Source organism: Salminus brasiliensis, chromosome 1 (assembly GCF_030463535.1).
Source record: "Salminus brasiliensis chromosome 1, fSalBra1.hap2, whole genome shotgun sequence".
In the NCBI taxonomy this organism is placed as follows: Eukaryota; Metazoa; Chordata; class Actinopteri; order Characiformes; family Bryconidae; genus Salminus; species Salminus brasiliensis.
Window position 1 is genome coordinate 7,420,339 of NC_132878.1, and position 21,413 is coordinate 7,441,751.

At 43.8% G+C, this 21,413-nt stretch overlaps 1 protein-coding gene across 1 annotated transcript in view; it reads right to left on the bottom strand.

Moving 5' to 3' along the window:
- Positions 1-21,413, bottom strand: part of dcc (DCC netrin 1 receptor) — a 358,534-nt gene that overhangs the window by 103,476 nt on the left and 233,645 nt on the right. The window contains exons 8-11 of the mRNA XM_072696028.1: positions 12,712-12,868; positions 9,518-9,672; positions 6,128-6,276; positions 5,608-5,746 (exon numbers count right to left, since the gene is read on the bottom strand). Of these exons, the coding sequence (XP_072552129.1) occupies positions 5,608-5,746; positions 6,128-6,276; positions 9,518-9,672; positions 12,712-12,868 (600 nt within the window). The remainder of the gene's footprint in view (positions 1-5,607; positions 5,747-6,127; positions 6,277-9,517; positions 9,673-12,711; positions 12,869-21,413) is intronic.

Below are 21,413 nucleotides of genomic sequence, written 5' to 3' on the forward strand. Positions count from 1 at the left end.
AGAGACAGTGGTGATGAATAAAGAGAGAGACAAAGAAAGAAAAGAAAGGGGTGACAGGGCGAAGAGAGAGACAAGGGAAGAGATAGGGGGCATAGAAATGAAGGGAGAGAAAGATAGGGGCATAGAAATTTAGGGAGAGAGAGATAGGGGCATAGAAATTTAGGGAGAGAGAGATAGGGGACATAGAAATGGAGAAAGAGAGGTAAGGGCATAGAAATTGAGGGAGAGAGAGATAGGGGAATAGGAATTGAGGGAGAGAGAGATTGGGGCATAGGAATTGAGGGAGAGAGAGAGATAGGGGAATAGGAATTGAGGGAGAGAGAGATTGGGGCATATAAATAGATGGACAGAGAGATAGGGGAATAGGAATTGAGGGAGAGAGAGATAGGGGAATAGGAATTGAGGGAGAGAGATAGGGGACATAAAAATTGAGGGAGAGAGAGATAGGGGAATATAAATGGAGGGAGAGAGAGATAGGGGGCGTAGAAATAGAGGGAGAGTGATGGGGTAATAGAAATGGGGAGAGAGAGATAGGGGGCATAGAAATGGGGAGAGAGAGATAAGGGGCATAGGAATTGAGGGAGAGAGAGATAGGGGACATAGAAGTTGAGGGAGAGAGAGATAGGTGCATAGAAATAGAGGGAGAGTGATAGGGGTCATAGAAATGGGGAGAGAGAGATAGGGGGCATAGAAATGGGGAGAGAGAGATAGGGGGCATAGGAATTAAGGGAGAGAGAGATATATGGAGACATGGTAGCATGCTGGAGGGGAGGCAGGCAGAATGGATAGATGGAGGTGATGGAGAGAGAGAGAGCGAGAGAGAGACCAAGAGAGAGGGAGAGAGAATCAGGGGGTGAAAAAAGGCCAAATGGTGTGATGGAGAGAGAAGCGCAGGGAGCACAGCAGCAGCAGCAGCATGAGCAGAATGCAGAGTGTGACAGTCCTCTAACTCTCCAACTCTAACACAATGAGACTCGCCCTGATCGCTGAGAAACGAAAGAAAAGAAGCAGCTAAAACTCTCAATCTCTCTCTCTCTCACTGGGGGATTGTGGGTAGATGGAGAAAATGGTGCGAGAGTGAGTGTTTACGACAGTGGCTGAGTGATTTTCCCAGTCTCCTTGTCTTTGGGCTTCTGTGCTCGCTTTAATACTTACAGTCTTTATAAATCTTCTGGAACGCTGGACTGACAGTGCTCTAGTTGCTGGTTTGTGATCCTTAGTATTAAACTAGGCAGTGAGGCAGAATGTGAGGCAGGCGGCTCAACTGGTTTCCTCTACTGCTAAGGTATTAAATTCAAATGTGCCGAGGACATGGATATACGGCAGCTTTCCCAGTCTGCAAAGTGGTCAGTGATGTTCGGATGATTCTACTAAACGGTGACAGTCCAGCCCTCCTGCATGTTTTGTCATTGAGATGTGATTATGCAATCCCACCCTGAACAGTCCAGTTTAAAATCACAGAGACAGCAGACGACGAGCACGTCCTCCCTCATAAAAAAGACAACAGAGGTGGTGGGCGCTGTCCCGGGTGCTGAAGACAGAAATACCACCACAATTCAGCACCAATGTCCTGGACCTCACACATTTTTGGAGTGTAAATGACTTTTACACCACTGCCATGAATCCAAATCACTTCGCTTTCAGCGCCCCCACATGGACAGCTGTGCACATACATTTGTTGACAAGCTGAGAGAATCAGTGGAAGCAAGGGGAAGATGACGAGCCTAGCGTCAATAGGTTCATGCTTATCTGCTCCAGAGAGTCCTATTCTATTGGCAGTACTTCTCTACAAAGACTAGAGAAACTGTGTGTGTGTGTGTGTGTGTGCATTTGCAGATTTCTGTCAGCAATGGGTGCAAAGTAAAATAGCTGAATGTATTTATTTGAAGGGATGTCCAAAAGTATTTGGACATATAGTGCATTTATGGTAAAAATGCACAGAATGCATTAGTCAGAAAGGGCTATGTGAAGGGTGCCCTGCTGAATGCGAGGCTGATGGTGATAGTCTTTGGTGATGCTGGTGTAAACAGGGCAGAACCTGCTGGACTGTTGGAGTCTTATGAGTCTCAGGCGTCTCTGGGGGACCGTGCAGGATTGGACATCTCTCCTGTGAATCTCTCAGCGTTTGCAGGCCATCTGTCTGACTCGGGTTTTCATGGGTGTGTTAGATCACTTTAAGCCGCTGTGTTCTGATGTTAACAAACCAGCGAGAAGGGCTAAGGCTTCAATCGGCCTCGTTCATGTCCCTGCAGGCTGGAAAATGACGATAAGCGTCTGGCAATTGAATCTTTGAGAATTAGCGGACAACAGAATCAGCAGGTTAACACCTCATTTCAGAAAGCTGATCAGGAGGGCTGGCTGCAAATCAAAAAACACCCCTTACAACCATTCAAAGCCTGGCTAAAGAGCAGAGAATGTGCATCGGCTTAATACTGTCATGATTACATTTCATGAAATTCAACAGAGGTATTTCTAATAGTGGATGGTGAACCTACGCATGAACATAGGCTCTGAAACCTTCTCCAGATCCAATACTTGAGATCAGATGTGATGTAATTTCAAGCAATATCACATCAAATATAGCAGCGGAGTCAATTCAACAAATGAATGCGCCTTTGCTTCTGTGGTGCACTAAGGTTAGGTATTATCTGTGATATTGAAAAGCCCAGCTTTTCAAAGTCATTGATCTGACCACAGCAACAACAGGCCTGCAGAATCACAGATTACCTGTAGCAAGTTAGGAAAAAAAATATTGTAGGATTTTCTAGGCCAAATCACAACAGCTGCCCAAAATACAAGGTGGTATTCATCTGGAAAACAACTGGGACTGCTGAAAGCCTCTAGGGAGGTGGTCAGTTTAAATAAAGACTAACTGTTGAAGAAAGATCTGCTTGTTGGAAAAACACTCTACAAAATGAAGGTGCCAAAAAGGGTTTTTGAAAGGACTCTCTTAAGAAGCCTTTAACAGAATTTCACTGTTGCAGCGTGAACCATTTTCCTCCCCGATTTTAGATCTTATATATTTTAATTTAACCAATTACCCAACCCATTCGTTAGTACTCGCCCCCATCACATGTACGGTTCACTGCAGGTTCAGGCCAAGAATCACTGTGGAAGCTCTACTGTTAAAGGGTCAACTGAAGGGAGCTAAACTGTGGCGTTGGTATTTGGTATATGTCCAAATGTTTTTGGACACCTCTTTTAATGAACGCATTCAGTTCCTTTAGCTGAATACCATTGCTGATACTGATGTGCAAATGCACACAGTCAGCTTGTCTAATCGGCATGGAGAAGTACTGCAAGTGGAATAAGCCTCTCTGGAGAACCTATTGGCAATTCTAGTAGAAAGCCTTTTTCCCCCTCTTCCCCTTCTTCTAGTAGAATAACCTTGATTTCAGAAGAAACAATGAATAAGCAGGTGTCCCAATACTTTTGTCCACAAAGTGTAGCATTATATTAAGAGTGTATTTGAAAGAAATGACTCCAGCCCAAACTACAACTTGCCATTTACCCCAAAACATCTGGGAAGAAGCTGGAAAGCCAGCATACTGCTTGACCTTCCTCACCACTTTGGATCCTAGGGATGCACCGATCCGATATTAGAATCAGATATCAGTCCCGATATGAACAAAACTAGCTGGATCGGATATCGGATAATTAGGCCGAGCCATGAAATCAATCTTTTTACTTTAATTTGATGGTGTGGGATGTGCAAATAAATAAATGACAAATGGCCATTTAGTACATTTATATCTGTGCGTTAATTTGTTATATTATTTAAAGTATAGCAATAGTATAGTATAGCATATAGTATAAAGTATAGCAAATGATGCCTTAAGTCTCTCCCACATGGTGAGGTATTCGGTTTATTAATTCAGCAATGGTGTCGGACTGGTATCGGGTTTTGACCGATATATAAAGTTTATGTATCGTATCGGTATTGGAACTGAAAAGGACGGCTCGGTGCATCCCTATTGCATCCATCGAGGAACCTTCAAGTACTGAAGTAAAAAAGCTGTATTCACTCTTGACTGGCCTGAACCGTTCTTGTAGAAGGAGGTTTTTTAGCCATGCAGCCGATAAGTCAAAGCAGTAACGTGACAAAATCAACCAATCATGTAACCCCCCACACAGCGCCAAGAGCAGACAGCTTCCACAACTGCAGCCAACTGAACCAGAGTCTGCTTGACGTGAAACCCTGACCAGTGATTTCAGGAGGACCAGAGATCGGTTCGATGGGCTGCTCCCGGGCTCAGATACCAAACGTACCAAACTGAGCAAGAAATAATAATTGGCTAGTGTAAAAATGTCCTACGAGCCTCCCTTCAATGTAAAGCTTCTTTAACAACTGAAGATGTTTCTTAGAACTGCAGCTCTGAGCCAAGAACCACTGAGGAACCTCAGTTTTTAATGGGATAACTGTAGCTAAAACATTCTCTTGAGTCTCTTGAGTGGGTGTGGAGAATCACAGCATCCCTCAAACAAGCTAAAAAAAAACAAAACCCCAACAGATCTGTACTCTGTTCCAAAAAACAACTGGTAAGCTTCAGGAAACTCCCAGGGGGGTGATCCTTGTGGGCCGGGGAGCTAACACCAGCTCTGTTCTGGTATAGCAGTCACTCTGCTCCCTTATAACTGTACAGAAAGATGGAGGAGGAGTGAAAAAGAGGGGGATGGCTTTGGGATGGCTGGAGGGGGAGATGTCCCTGAGAAAGCATCCACTGGAACAGAGGTTCTCCGCCTCAGGGGACCTCCTCCCCTCCGGTCTAATTGAATTCAGACGGAAGGTGACGGAGGATTCCTCTTAATGGAGATACAGTGGCGCCTCCAGCAAGTCAGATCCATCTCCGACGCATCACGAGGGCCTGTCAGAGTTGAGCGACGTGGTGCGAAATTGATTACGCGGAGGGCGTCGCTAAGCTACGCGTGGAAAATGTAACGCGACATTCGTTAATGACTCATAAATTGCTCCATTAACGTCAGATGAACCTGATGCCGTAATGAAAATATGCTCTGAATGCCGCCACTCTTTGACCTCTCTCTGACACATGATGGACAAGGAACTGACATATGAGTCACGCCTCTACTTGCACTGCATAGTTTTTCACATTCACTATATGGACAAAAGTTTTGGGACACCAGCTCATGCTTCATTGTTTTTTATGAAATCAAGGGCATTAAAAAATAGCTTATCCTGCTTGTGTTGGATTAACCGTCTCTACTGTCCAGGGAAAAAGGCTTTCTACTAGATTTTGGAGGAATATAGCTGCAAGGATTTGATTGAATTCACTACCCCACTTCCTCAGCTCAAAAGTACTGGAGCATTATCCATCATCAGAGAACAGTCAGTTCCACTGCTCCACAGCTCAATGCTGGGGGGCTTTGTACCCCTCTAGCCCACGCCTGGCATTAGGCATAGTGCCAATAGGTTCAAGTATATCTGCTCCAGGGGGCCCTATTCTATTGGCAGTACTTTTCTACAAGTACCAGACCAGCTGTTTGTGTGTGTATGTGGACAATGCTGAATGGGTGTCCACAAATATTCGGACAGTACTGGGTGTGTGGTGTGCGTATTGTGATAAAAGGGTGTGAATGGTGGATTCTTACCGTCAGACAGGGTGGTGATGAGCATATCGTCAGTGCTGATGCCCGGGCCGTGGCGGTTCAGCGCCAGAACACGTAAAGCATACTCCGTAAACTTCTTCAGACCCTCCATTTTGTAGTTCTGGTTAAGAACTTCAACACTCTGATAAATATGATGATAAAAATGATTTAGAAATATTTAAAGTTCAACTCCTTAAAATCCCAGCTATCACTTCAATAAATACAATCAGCAAATCCACTTGTTCTTATGGTTCGCTCTTAAAAATAATGGAAATGCTACAGAAGAACCATTTTTGCTTCCATAAACGAGCTGTGAGTGTGGAGTACCTTCAAATTACCAAATAACCCCTAAATCTGGTTCTTCTATGGCATCGCTCAAAGAACCCCTGGTAGAACCTTAATTTTTAACAATGTACAGAGATATAGACGTGTGTGATAAACATCTGGACCCACTGGTGGGTCCTAGGATTGTTAATGTGTTAAAAGAAGGTTTCATGGGAAATGTAGTGCAGCAGACTCTGACCTGCTCTTTGCCGCTGGAGGTCTCAGTCCACAGGAGCCTGTAGCCCTGGATTTGACCGTTAGCGTAGGCGGGAGGGTCCCAGGATGCCTGGATGGAGGTGGGGGACGTTGCCTCAGCCTGGAGGTTTTCAACAGGTCCGGGAACTTGCACTGCTCCAGAAACACACACACACACAAACACACACACACACACACATTCAGAAAGTAAGAGAGAGAAGAAAGAGTTAGAGAAAGAAAGATGGATAGACAGACAGACAGTTAGATAGATAGGCAGACAGACAGACAGTTAGAAAGATAGACAGGCCGACCATTACACAGATGGACAGACAGACAGTTAGACAGACAGACATATAGACAGTTGGACAAACCATTAGACAGACAGATAGATTGTCAGACAGACAGATCGACAGACAGGCAAGCAGACAGACAGTTGGATAGACAGACAGACCGACAGACAGACAGACAGACCAACTGACCGGCAAACAGACAGATAGTTGGACTGACAGACAGACAGGCCAACTGACAGACAGTTGGACAGATATACAGACAAACAGACCGACAGACAGAATGAACAACCAACAGACAGACAGACAGAATTACCAACCGACAGTCAGTTGGACAGACAGACAGACAGCCAGTTGGACAGACAGACAGCCAGTTGGACAGACAGACAGACAGAGAGGAAGAAAGATCAGCATTTCTCTTAGATCTGCTATTCTAATGCTTCACCCCCGCTGAGGTGCCACTACACCGCCTGTTTTGCATTCCTTCCTGAAACACACACTGCAGTCATGCCGCATTCTCCACAGTGACTGATTTTAGCTCTGGCTGCCATTTCAATCAGCACTTAAACAAGAAAGTCAAGGTCAATTTGTTGCTCCTCCGCCGGGCCGAGCTAATGCTGCGCCAGGGCCGTCCACTGCTTTGGCCTGCGTTAATATATGCACATATTCAAGATGATGATAATCTGGGCATTAGAGGCTGTTTTGCTGGAAAACGAGCGACTGCAGGCTCGCAGTGCAGCCCTCAGGCAAAGGAGAGAAAGCAAGAGAAATAAAAACAGGGCACAGCAAATAACGAGGGGAGGAGAAGAACAGAAGCCGTGGATACGTCCAAACCTACGGCCTGTTCACTTTACAGTGCACTATTTGGAGAGATCTTGGCAAATCTGTAGGCTGCTGTAAGAGTGTTCACTCACTCAATCAGATCATTCCTATATAGTGCTCCTGATGTTGTAATGTTGCACTACTGTTCACTATAAGTGTTCACTATTTAGAACCATACTGAAGTGTCCTATACAGTATACAATATAGATAATAGTGGATAGGATACCATTTCTGTTTTGTGGAATAGTGTTCTATATAGTATTTTCTTTTAGGAAACTATATAGTGCTCCAATATAGGGAACAGCAATAAGGGACAGCTTCTGTTCACTATACGGATTCTATTTAGTGCTCTAATATAAGGAACAGCGTTAAGGGATCCCTTCTGTTCACTATTAGGGTTCTATATAGTGCTCCGATATAAGAAACAGTGATAAGAGACAGCTTCTGTTCACTACAAGGGTTCTATATAGTGCTCTGATATAAAGAACAGTGATAAGGGATCCTTTCTGTTCACTATTAGGGTTCTATATAGTGCTCTGATATAAGGAACAGAGATAAGGAACCCTTTCTGTTCACTATTAGGGTTCTATATAGTGCTCCGATATAAGGAACAGTGATAAGGGACAGCTTCTGTTCACTATTAGGGTTCTATATAGTGTTCCAATATAAGGAACAGTGCTAAGGGACCCCTTCTGTTCACTATAAGTGTTCACTATTTAGAACCATACTGAAGTGTCCTATACAGTACACAATATAGATAATAGTGATTAGGAACCATTTCTGTTTTGTGGAATAGTGTTCTATATAGTATTTTCTTTAGGAAACTATATAGTGCTCCAATATAGGGAACAGCAATAAGGGACAGCTTCTGTTCACTATTAGGGTTCTATATAGTGTTACAATATAAGGAACAGTGCTAAGGGATCCCTTCTGTTTACTATTAGGGTTCTATATAGTGCTCCAATATAAGCAACAGCACTAAGGGACCCCTTCTGTTCACTATTAGGGTTCTATAGTAGGGAACAGTAATCAGGGGACAATTTCAATAGATAGAAATGTGCTAGAAATGTGATTCGTTCGGCAGGCTGTGTGTGTTCCTCAGCGTCTGTACAGATCGAGAGATATAGGCGGGAGCATTGTCCGTGCGGTGCGGAGAAAAGGTCAAGCTGTTCAACATCTCCGGAGAGGCTCATTAAAAAGGTGAGCAGCAGATGTTTGAATGCTACTATCTGCACTAAAAGGTCGATAATGGAAGCCAATACTAGGAAACCTTTCAGAAGTCTGTAAAAAGAGTGTGTGTAAACCCTTGCATCAAAAATAAGTCTTGACGTTGTGGCTGAGTTCACACAGGCAGCTCAGATCTGATCATTTTCATGTCGGACTGGAATCAGAAAAAACAACCCAATTCAAAACGGCATAATGCTAATAGCTAGCTTCAAGCTGAATTTACTCAACATGCTAAGATTAAGCTAATGCTGAGTGGAAGCTAGCATCCATTTAGCATGCTATCATTTCCATAATGCTAACTGGAGGCTAGCTTCCATTCCAACTTAGCCAAATATGCTAAGATAGCTAATGCTAAATGGAACATAATCACTAATTATTATTGATGACATACTTGGAATAAGGCTAATCAGCAGCTAGCTTCCACTGAGAACAGGCAGACATGCTAAAATACCTACTACTCAAGAGGTCCTTGCCACCAATTAGCATGACATCATTGGCATAAGTCTAATCGGCAGCTAGCGTCCATTAAGAATAGTCAGACATGCTAAAATAGTGACTGCTAAATTGAAACTAGCCACCAATTAGCATGACATCATTGGGATAAGGCCTATTGGTAGCTAGCATCCATTAAGAATAGTCAGACATGCTAAAATAGCTAGTGCTGAATAGGTCCTTGCCACCAATTAGCATGACATCATTGGCATAAGGCTAATCGGCAGCTAGCGTCCATTAAGAATAGTTAGACATGCTAAAATAGTGACTGCTAATTGAACCTAGCCACCAATTAGCATGACATCATTGGAAAAATGCTATCTGTGACTAATCTCTGTTAGTAATTAGGTAAATATGATAGGATCGCTAGCACAGGATGGGAGCTAGCCACAAAATAGCATGGCATCATTGGCATCATGCTAACTGTCAGCTAGCCTCCATTCAGAAATTAGTCAGACTCAAACAGGCTAGGTCAGCTCCTGCTGAATGGAACGTATCTATCTACTAGCCGTAAGCCAGCTTTTCTAAAACGGGGTGATGCGGACGAGCACAGGCCGGTTACGTACACTCGGGCTGTGTGGTCAGCCGGATTGGCTCAGAGCTCTCCCCGGGGCCCAGCTCGTTGTAGGCCACCACTCTGAAAGTGTACACTGCCTCAGGCTTCAGATTGTTCACGGTCAGCTGGAGACTCTCCGACTCCGTCACGTTTACAGAACGCTCTCTGTTGGAGATAAAAAAAAATAAGACAGCTCTCAAGAACTGACCACAGATCAGTTCAAATTTACACAGTCGTCAGGATCCCCACAGGCAAACTACAACATTACGGCCTCAGATCATCCATCGCGAGCTGGTTCGTGCCTGCGCTGACATGAGCTCGGGACCGGGGTTGTGTTATTTAAGGGCAGCTTTTCGTACAGCATGACAATCAGGGACACATTACTCAAGACTTAACAGGCTTTAGGGGAACCATAAAGAGAACCTAATATACTACTGACTGCAGCACTGAAGCAGCAGACTGTAAAATAACACTTTAAAGAGGTTATATCGTACTGCTCAAACATTTGGGCACATCTGAATGGATTTGTACTGGTTTTAATATCTTCCATGTTTTACAGAAAATAGCAAAACATTTAGCTAAACATTAAAGCCATAAAACAGCATTATTACACACATCGGAATACAAAAATATACACATTGAATATGTACAATATCTTGGTATGTAGGTGGTTTTATATCTAGACGCATCTGTTTTCAATATGAGATTGTTAAAGAACTTATTGAGCACTTTTACTATTGATTTGATCGGGAATGAGTGCAGCTAATTTTGCTCATTACAAGAAATAAAGAAACAATGTATATGATTTAGGGTTTTGCTTTTATTCAAGAATCAATGAAAAAAGCAAATAATTCAGTATTTCATAAATAGTAATATTAATAATAATATTGTATTTATTATATTATAAATTGATATTAAATAAAACAGATGATGTTGCAAAGAATAGCTAAGAAATAAAGCTATGAAATATTGCAGGTAATTGTGTTTATTTTAAGCAATTATTCAGATAATCTAGTTTTCTCAATAAACCCCTTTTTGAAGCTTTTTTAAAATTATTGCAGAGGATTTAAGATTTAAGATGTAAAGCTTCTCAAAAAATATGTTCCAGGTAATTTTGCTTTTCTCAAGATAATAATGTTTTTAAAGATTAGTGATTGCAAAATTTTGAGATCCCCTGGAATTACTTTTTTTTTTCAAATCGTCAGGGTTTGTGGATTGGCCAAGGACAAAAAAATAATATATATATATATATATATATATATATATATATATATATATATATATAAAGTACTAAAATACTCAAAAACAGAAGGGAAATACACACTGTATAAAGTATAATACAATGTTGCTGTCACTCAGAAAACTTTTTTGGCATCTCCAAATCTCCAAAATAGCAACTTCACAGACGAAGGAAAAAACCTTCTTAGCTTTTACTGGAAGTCAAAGTAAAAAGATCTGATTCAGTCATTTTGGAGCATTTCTATTTGGTTTCCGGTTCCTTATGAAACTTTGGTCAAAAGTGAAAATAAACCCCTGCAGAAATAGAGATATTTGCCCAGCAGCAACAATATGTGTTCTGCCATTGGGTGAAAAACTCACATTCAAACACATGGAACCAAACATTTGACTGCACTGTATATAAACCAACACCAGAACTGAAAAAGCTGAAAATGAAACCATAACATGTTCATTATGTTTCACAGTTCGCCTCTTAATTGCCACGCTTGACCAGATTGAATGAATTCATCATATTTCTAAAGTTGCGTCAGAAGGAAGAGCCCAGCCTTTCTGCGCAGACGTATTTATTAATTTATTCATAGAAGCTGACAGACGCTGGTCATTGTATTCGTTCTCCTGCACAAGAAAAGCTCTAATGCTTTCGCTTCACGTCCCCTCAAACCTCGCAGATCTTTCATGCACAGCTTTAATTACACGCTGGCAGGAGGTCATATTTCTCATGTGGACAAAAGCCCATTAGAAACCTAGCTGACTCACAGCCCTCAGTATTCTGCAGCATTAATCGGTGGTGACTGCTTTCTGCTAATTATGGGCCCATTGCTTCTCTCTTTGCCTCATTTGCTTTATGAAACCTGTGTGGTGGAAACAGTGTGACGGAGTGTGTTTGGTTAAAGCAGAAACGCTCAGCACTTCCTCTTCATCACTGGTGTAGGAACAGTTTGATGAAAAATCTGAAAACTCTAAAACTTTTCTCTCACTGCAAATGTGGACAATTCTCAGGGCTTATTTCCTTTGTGTTTTTTTTTTTTTTTAGTTTGACTAATTTTACAACTGGTGTTATGAAGAATTAATGCAGCTAATTTTGCACATTTAAAAAATGTATGCAGTGCATTAGTAAAGCTAATTTTGTATATTTTAAGGTGCTAAATTTTGCACATTTCAAGAATTAAAGCAGCTAATTCAGCATTTTCAAGAATCAAAGCAGCTAATTCAGCATTTTTCAAGAATTAAAGCAGCTAATTCAGCATTTTTCAAGAATTAAAGCAGCTAATTCAGCATTTTTCAAGAATTAAAGCAGCTAATTCAGCATTTTTCAAGAATCAAAGTAGCTAATTCAGCATTTTTCAAGAATTAAAGCAGCTAATTCAGCATTTTTCAAGAATTAAAGCAGCTAATTCAGCATTTTTCAAGAATCAAAGTAGCTAATTCAGCATTTTTCAAGAATTAAAGCAGCTAATTCAGCATTTTTCAAGAATCAAAGTAGCTAATTCAGCATTTTTCAAGAATGAATAAAGCTAATTTTGTATATTTTAAGAATTATTGCAGCTAATTTCTCTTATTTCAAGGAATAAAGCACATGCTTTTCAAGAAATTAAGAACATTATTTAGCGTATTTTAATAAATAATATAAGCAAAATAAAAACAACAATACCCAGTAACCTGGATTATATACAGAAACAGCAATTTACAATTATCACAGCATTTTTTAAATACTGTCCAAAAACGAGTCTATTCGAGATCACTGAACAGCTCTTTTGTGAGGCTCAATTTGTTAGCTACAGAACGTTAGCCTTGTAGCATCAGCATTGCCTGATCAGCTACATTTGGGTAAGGGGTAAACTGTACCTGCTTGAGGGTAACCTGCCCTTTAACTGCTGCTCCTCCAAGATGCTCCAGGCTGGCCTGGAAGAGACACTGCTTCCCCGTGGATCCACAAAGCCCCCCTTTACTCCTGCCCGAACATACCTGTTGATTCCCTCCTGGGAGTAGAAGACCCCGTAGGTGAGGACGGTCCCGCGCGTCTCCATTGGGGGGCGCCACCCGAGGCGCACGAATCGGCTGGACACTAGGACAGGGGCCACGTCACGAGGGGCGGAGGGGAGGGCGCCTGAGCTCGGGACAACTGGTGGGGGAGGAGAGGAGTAAGTCAAAGAAGGAGTGCGGGGTACGGGGGGCTCAGAGGGGTGGGGGGGCGTGGGGACTAGAGCTGGGGTACCCTCTGCAAGGTTAGTCATAATCGGGGCAGAAAGGGAGGGAACGGAGGGAGGGGAAGGGAAAGGAAAGGAGGGAGGACGGGAGGTCCGGGTGGAGGAATGGGACAAAAAGTGGGAAGGGGCGGGGTCAAAAAGGGGTCGAAAGAAACAAGAGGAGCATGAGCGATGGAATGAGAAGATAAGGAGAGAGGAGGAAAAAAAAAGAGAGAGAGAGAAAGAGAGAGAGAGAGAGGGAGAAACAGACCAGGAAGAAAAGAAAGAAGCGATAAGGAAAGATCACAGACTAGATAAAGGCTTCGCTCATCACAGATCAGGGCAAGTAGTCAACGGTCATCGAGGAAGCACGAGGGAGCGGGATGAGGACACAGCAGCGATGGAGGTGATGCGGACAGGCGGCCTGGACGAGCATGCGGTCAGTGGTTTTGCTACAACGTACGGCGCTGCTGTGAGCTTGCCCATATTGTCTGAGGGCCTTCGGGATGAAGGAAGGCCGCTGGTGAAGCACACAGACGGAATGGGATGAAAAGCCGGTGAGTGGAGAGAGAGGGGGGGGGGGATAGAGACGGATGGCCTGTGGCTAACTGCATAAACCCTCCAGTGTACCGGAAAAGGCAGCTGAATATTCAACAGGCTGGATTCCTCCACTTTGCAAAAATGTCCTTGACACCGACGAGCTGAAAGTGTGCACACACACACACTCACATAAACACACACTGGGCCAGCTAAATAAAAGCCTTCAGGGCAAAATTACTCCTTAAACTCGTATGTGGGTCCTTACTTCCCTCGCTCTTAGTAGCTGTGTTAGGCACCTGTGCTCCGCTCACCAATGCGGCCGGTTACTTGGCCTACCTCTGCTGCTTTGAGACCGCTTTGGCCTAAGGGTTAGGGCAAGTGGGCTTAGGAGCAGAAGGTTGCTTGTTCCTTTCCCAAGAAGTGCCCTTGAGCAAGGCAACTGGGGCAACCCTCAATGCCCACCGCTGCCCACCAATCTGGGTGTGTGTTCTCACTGCCCTCATCACTAGCCTGAGTATGTGACGATAAACTAGCAACAACAACTATTTCGACTGCATTAGTTTATCAGGGGGCCGCCTGTAATAAACACACGACAAATGGACAAAAGTATTGGGACACCTGCTTCACTGTTCACTGTTTCTTCTGAAATCAAGGCTATTATAAAAGAGTTGATCCTGCTCTTGCTGGAGTAACTATCTCTACTGTGATCACCACCCTCCCTCATCCCCGATTCCTCAACTCAACACCCCAAAATTATTGGATGGAGCACCATCCATCATTCCAGAGAACACAATCAGTTCCACTGCTCCACGGCTCAATGCTGGGGGGCTTTATACCCCTCCAGCCCACACCTGGCAAATATTTCCCTATTCAATAGGCAGTACTTCTCTACAAGGACTAGACAAGCTGCGTGTGTGTGTGTGCCTTTGCACATCTGTGTCAGCAATGAGTGCAACTTAAAATAGCTGCATGCGTTCATTCGATGGGGTGTCCAAAAATATTTGGACATATGTTAACTGAGAAAACTGAGTTTAATAATGTTTTACAGTTTAGGTTAAGTGTTTAACAATAAGCAGAGGATATCTGATGGACATGCAGCAGTGACCAGAAAACCCTGAATCTGCATGGAAAACCTCATAGATGTGAATCCAGATGGGACTGAAATCATCAGACCACCGAGTTCAGTGAACAACAGCAAGTAATTGAAGTTCGTGCAACTTCAGCTGTTTGAGCTGGGGAAAAGTAGACACCCACCGTAGGTTATCAGATGTCTGGTGGCTGTGTGCATACAAACCACTCTTACAGGCTTCAGGCATTTCCATTCAAATTAAAGAGCTGTTTATTTAGTGCTTCAGTTAGTGTAGATTCAAGCAGTGGCATTTCTGTAGCAAAGTCATCTGATGAAACATAATGAGAGGAGAGCTTAACCTTACCCAGGTAGCTACAAGGGGTTCTTTAAGTAAAGCCATTTTTATAAAAGAGACTATACTATACGTCCAAATATTTGTGGACACCCCTTTCTAAAGAATACATTCAGCTGCTTTACGTTGCACCCTTTGCTGTCACATACACAGCTTGTCTAGTCCCTGTAGAGAAGTACTGCCCATAGAGTAGGCCTCTCTGGAGCAGATAAACAGTAATGCCTAATGCCAGGCGGCCCCCAGCATTGAGCTGTGGAGCAGTGGAAGAACTGTGCTCTCTTGAATGGTGGATGGTGGTGCTCCATCCAATACTTTTGGGGCATTGAGTTGAGGAAATTGGAAATCATCCACACATCACATCCTGACCTCACTAATGCGCTTGTCGCTGAATGCAATCAAATCCTCAGAGCAATGCTGCTCCAATATCTAGCAGAAAGCCTTCATCTGCCTTGGACAGTAGAGACAGTTACTCCATCAGAAGCATTTTTAGCTCTTTTGAATATCCTTGATTTTGGAAGAAACAGTGAATAAGCAGGTGTCCCAATACTTTTGTCAGCATCGTCTAGCGCATCACATAGCAGATGCTACACAGAAATAAAGACAATTATCTCTGGGAAAAGAGCTGAAACACACTATTAGTACAGGAAAGAGCTCTTTAACCAAACCCTCACTCAACCCTAGCCTTAACCTTAACCTCTAAGACCTAATCCTAATCTTCACGCCAGTCCCTTAATAACCTGAGACCTCGGGGACCAGCGCTGTGAAGTGTGACCACTTGTGGTCCATGACTTTGTTCTTAAGCTGTGTCCTTCAAATAAAGTACTACTCTCCACAGAAAACCAATCCATATGTTTGTATGAGTGTGTGTGTGTGTGTGTGTGTGTGTATGGGTTTGTGTCCCAGTGTGTGTGTGTGTGTGTTTGTGTGTGTTCACTAGAAAGCCCCCAGATGCTTTTTTCACACCTCCGATGATGCTCGCTCAGGCAGACACTTCTATGTCAGGCACTACCTTCACACACTAGCACACACTCTCACTTGGGGAATGAGTGTTACAACCCAGCGAACACACACGTGGCCCGCCCGATGTCCAGCGGACAAAAAAACAAAAAAAAAAACAACAACAAAGCCCGCGGCGGCAAAGCTAAAGAAGCGGTCAGAAAAGGTGTCCGCCCGGATTCGAAAGACATGCTGCCGAGTCATGCCCACCGTTACGGTAAATCACACAGAAATACACACACACACACACACTAATGCTCGCTGTGGTGAGGGATACATACTGATATACACTGTCTCCAGTGAGGGTCCATTCTAAAAGGGGGGCGGGGGTTGTAAAATGGGCTGGACGTAGGGCATGCTAATTAGTATTCAATCTACAACTGTTATTAGTGTTACAGCAGATGATCCTGATCCTGATCCTGATCCAATCTGAGTCTCTGAGTATGAGCCGATCCCGATCCCAATAATCCAGATCAGATGAGCTGCTGATTAAGTATCAGTTTCTATAATCAGACATTCTGGACTGATTAATTCAGATTAGTTGAGACTAGTTTAATTAGTTTCATAGTGTTTAATATTTTATAATCCAGCCTGACTCTCCTCCCTGACCAATCAGCTCCCAGCTCCTTTACAACACTGCAGTCTGATCACTTCCTATGTGTGTGTGTGTGTGTGTATGTAGTGGTACACACTCTGGACTGATATCTGTGGTTGTTGGTCTACTGGTGTGTAATAAGTGGTTTATAGTGGGTGAATGTGCTGTGTGTGATTTGGTTTTCTATACCATGTGTGTTAGCATCAGCGTTAGCCTCCACTTGGTTCTGAATGGATTCTTCAGCGCAGGTTTAAAAACAGAGAAAGCCGAGCGAGCGGTTGTCCGGTTCTCCCGCTGGTAAAACGGAGCGTTTCAGTGAGAGTTTTATAAAGGGTCAAGTATTATGGTCTGTTTTCATGTTCCACTGTAAAATAGCTCCACACTGCAGAACCTCAACTCATTTATTTACCTTCTGAGAACGTCCGCACTGCTGCTACAGCCGGCTGGGCTATAATAATGTCTGTTAATGGCACCTCGGGGACACAAGATCTGCGCTCTGAACACCGTGGCGAAAACAAAGACTTAGAACCGGTTCGGGATTAAAATAGCCGATACCCGATCCATTAAAACAGGCCTGAGAGCTCTGCTGAAGGAAGCTTGATGCCTCCAACCTTTGCAACCTTCCAACCTGTTCGCTGAGTAAATACTAAATTACAGAGAAGAGTGTGTGAGATGAGGTGTCAATTGAGTGTGTGTGAAAGTCTGCAAAAATCAAGGCCCAAACACACACACACACCCCAACACACATCAAAAAAGGTACCAAAAATGCCTCTTCTACACTGTGAACTGCAGCGTGAAAGGCCAATTCTTCATATCTGTCATCCATACAGCCACCTTTTACTCGTCTGGACATACAATAGCAGGTAGGGGGGTGTGTGTAATACACACACATGCACACACATACCGACCTCTGTATATCATCAGAGGCTCAAGCTAAACCCTTTGTGGCATTTTCCAGTGCTCGCCTCATTACGTCCTCATGGGCTGGATTACTTTTCCTAAAAGCTTTTCAAAAAGCCACCAGCAAACGCATGCAAAGCCTCACCCTGAGCCTTTCATCCAGTCAGCCAAAACTCTGTAATTGTGCCCAAATTATAGACACACCACAAAAAAAGCCTGCCTCACCAAACTAGCTTGCTAATTTAGCAACAAGTGGCGTTAAGCGTTTGCAGCCTGTTCTGCTGCTAATGTTCAGGAACTACACTGAGGAGAAGAGTAACATTAGGCCTTTAGCTGCGCTAGTAGAGAAGACTAGCATTATTTCAGGATCAGCGGGGGTCTCGCAGAGTGACTATGATCTGTGGAGTATCAAATACTGCACCTGCTGGAATCTGTAAATGGAGGAACACCTTGTATCTCTGAAATGGTAATGATGTAGGAAAAACATCACTTTTAATTTAAGCGCTAAAATGCAAACGTTTACATAATATTTACACTCAAATTACATCAGACTAGTCCCGAATATTCATGAGGCAATAATACTGACCACCCACAGTTTTGTACCCGCAAAAATCACACATAGCTATCATCATTTTCTCACAGGATGAAACCTGACGAGGAGCCAGGAGTTCCACCGGGGAGCCAAATATGACACACCTGTCAGATATCAATGTAGGCAAACGTGAACCACAACGTGGACCACAATAACCACACCAGCTGTCCCTGTTGGGCCCTTAAGCAAGGCTGGCCCTTATCCCTCTCAGCTACCCAGGCAGTGCAGTAAACACGTTTGCTCACTGTCTCACTCATTAATGTAAAAAAGAAGTCATGCTCTCTGAATTGGAGCTGTTTACCTTTCAAACTATAAAAAAATGGTCTAACTATTTGCTTCTGACCGCTACGACGTGTTAGAAGGCTCAAGCCATGTTGTAAACGTAACTCGGTCATGCAGATTTCTCCTGTACAACATCCAGAAAATTCGACCCTTCCTCTCTAGAGAGTCCACCCAGGTGCTCCTTCAGTCTCTCATAACTTCAAGACTTCTGGCTGGTCTCCCTCTGCGCACCATCAGTCCTCTGCAACTTATCCAGGATGCAGTGTCACGGGTCGACTTCAATGTCCCTAAATTCAGCCATGTAACTACACTGCTGCGTTTTCTCTTCACTGTAGCTGCTGCCCAGGTCATCAGATTCAAACCCTGACTCTGGCCTACAAAGCCAAGACTGGACCAGCCAGCCCCTCCATACTTGATGGCAATGGTCAAAGGCCAATCCGCACCAAGAGCCCTTCCAGCTTCAAGTACGGCTCGGCTTGACCCGCCATCCCTCAAAATCCACGGAAGACGAGCGTCCAGGCTTTTTTCTGTCCTGCACCGAAGTGGTGGAACGAGCTTCTCCTGGGTGTTCGAACAGCAGAGTCCAACACTCGCTATCTTCAAACCCAGACTGAAGACCCTCCTCTTCTGAGAGAACTTGGGGGAATAGTAGAGTGGTCTCCTTACTGACTTGTGTTTAGTAGAGTCTAAGATTAGAGGATCTTTGAATTATTAGTCTATTTAAACTAGCTGAGGTTTTTCTTGGGTAAATAGTGAAGCACTTTTGTAAGTCACTCTGGAGAAGAGCGTCTGCTAAATGCCTTAAATGTGAATGTGTAAGTAGGTAAGGAAGCTCAGGGTTCAGGCCCTAAACCAAGACCCTTTACCACTCTTTTCAGGAAAGCAGAAGACTGGTGTTTTTACACACTTCTTTCTGATTGGGTGAAGGAAAAAAGAAGCCCATTCTTTGATTGAAATGAGCCTTTTCTTTTTCAGGCCCTGTTGTACGCTTCAAGTGCTTTAAGTGCTGCAAGACCAATTGAGTTCTTCAGGTTAAAGAGCCCATTAGTCACAAATTAGGTCCAGGCACCCATTACCTTCTTCTTGTTTTCCGTCTCTCACTACCTTTTTCTCTCTCTCTCTCATTTTCTCTATGTCGTTCCCTCTATCTTCGGTCTCTAGCCTCTCTTCTGCTTGTCCGCTCAGCTCTTTTGTGTCAGCCTTGGACGTGAACGTCTCTCTGCCTCATCATGTCATTCAGCAGCTTTTACCACTCTTCACATCTGCAAATGGGCTGACGCATCATCTAAAGCACTTCGGTTACAATAAACGGGATCAAATGGCTATAATGCTCAGGGACGCAGGCACGTGGACGTATGTATATGCAAGGACGTGGACCTTTTAATTTTTGGTCCACATCTGGAGCAAGTGTAGGCACGCAAGCTTTTCTGGCCTTTGTTTTCTGTTCTGAAAGTAGAGGGAGGCGCAAGACACGATTACGGTTACGTCCAGCAGGCTGTAAGTGTAGCTAATCAGAGAGACCTCCCTCACTGTAATAGCTTTCATTATTGTTCATCAGCAGAGAGAGAGAGAGAGAGAGAGAGAGAGAGAGAGGAGGGTGGAATTGAGAGTTTGAGCTGGGTGCAGATTTCTTTTCTTCTCAAAAGCACTGAATATAGTAAAGTCACCTGTGAAACTTCTAGAAAACACTGGCATCCTGAACCCCACCCCGTCCGAAAATCTGCCTGATGCCTGATGTTTAAGGATCAACCCAATGCCATCCCGCTAACGCTAACAGATTCGGTTACATGGACAGGCAATAGCTGATCAAGCGTTCTGCAAGGCTTCATAAACATTAGCCCTGATCAAAAGTCACCGGCTCTGCAGTCGCAGCCTCCGCTCATCTTCTTTCAAAGCTGGGCATATGGCCAAAATGCTAAAGGGGGACAGAAAGAAAGGCTAACAGGACAGCTCATTGCTGGCCTCCAGCCTGCATTTCTGCTCCATTTCAGGCAACAATCAAAGATCAAAAGCCAGCTGCCAGCATCGCTGCTCATTTTCAACTTGCAGTCGATCTTCCGCCGCACACAGGCCATACGTAATAAGCCTCCGCAGCTCTCAGAGCAAGGATATACCCTGCCGTGATGAGTGGTATTTTAATAACAAGAAACAACAAGCATATACCTCCTTACAGGTGCCATTATTGCTTGTCTTGTTTGGTTCAATATCAGAGGCACTGGTCCAGATCAAATCATCTAAAGTGTATCCTGCACGTACAGAGCTGTCGAGACCTAAGGGATCTAATAGAACACCTGTTACTTTTAGCAGAAACGTTTGCTCATATTTCTGACAAAGCTGGATCATTTATAATGAGAAATTCGCAAGGTGCACCTACCCTAGAGGTCCACCTACCCTAGAGGTCCACCTACCCTAGAGGTCCACTATATACTGTAGGTGTACAACTACAGACTGTAGACTGTAGGCAGGCTTATGGACAATTTACCAGCCCTATATCAAAGGTATGCATTGACGTCACTTCACCACTAGAATACGCCCCCCTCAGTCGGACTGAGTGGAACAGCATCCAGCAACATGTTCAGTAGGAAAAAAGGCAAAGCTGGAACAGAAACAAGCGACTGATTATCTGCTGAAATTAATGGCAGGCGATCCATCCCAATTCCCATAGAATCAGTGGTCCATATATGTTGACATGTGTCCAAGAATCATCAAGAGTCATCATGGAAATACACCAAACCAAGACGAAGGCATACAAAAGCCTTGGCTGTTGGTTGTATTTCAAGATTTTAAGGATTTGTGGATGAAATTGAAGAGATAAGGACAGCCATGGGTATTCTGGTTGTATACGGCTGGGTCTACTTTGTTCGTAATTATCCCTGCCACTCAGGATTGTGGAAAAAATGAGCCCCATTACAGACAGAGACTTGGAACTTGGAGAGAGAAGTTTGCATGTAGCAGCATTGATGTTTGCAGTTATGTCTGGAGTGAGGATGCGAGATGACACACCATGTACGTCACTGCCAATTCAGTAGTTTCAGCACCCACAAAAACCTGCCTTCTATAGACATGACCTGCCCCAGGATGCAGAATAGAATAGAGGTGTGAAATCCAGTAGACCTGAATGCGACGAGCATCCAGGCTTTTTTCTGTCCTGAACC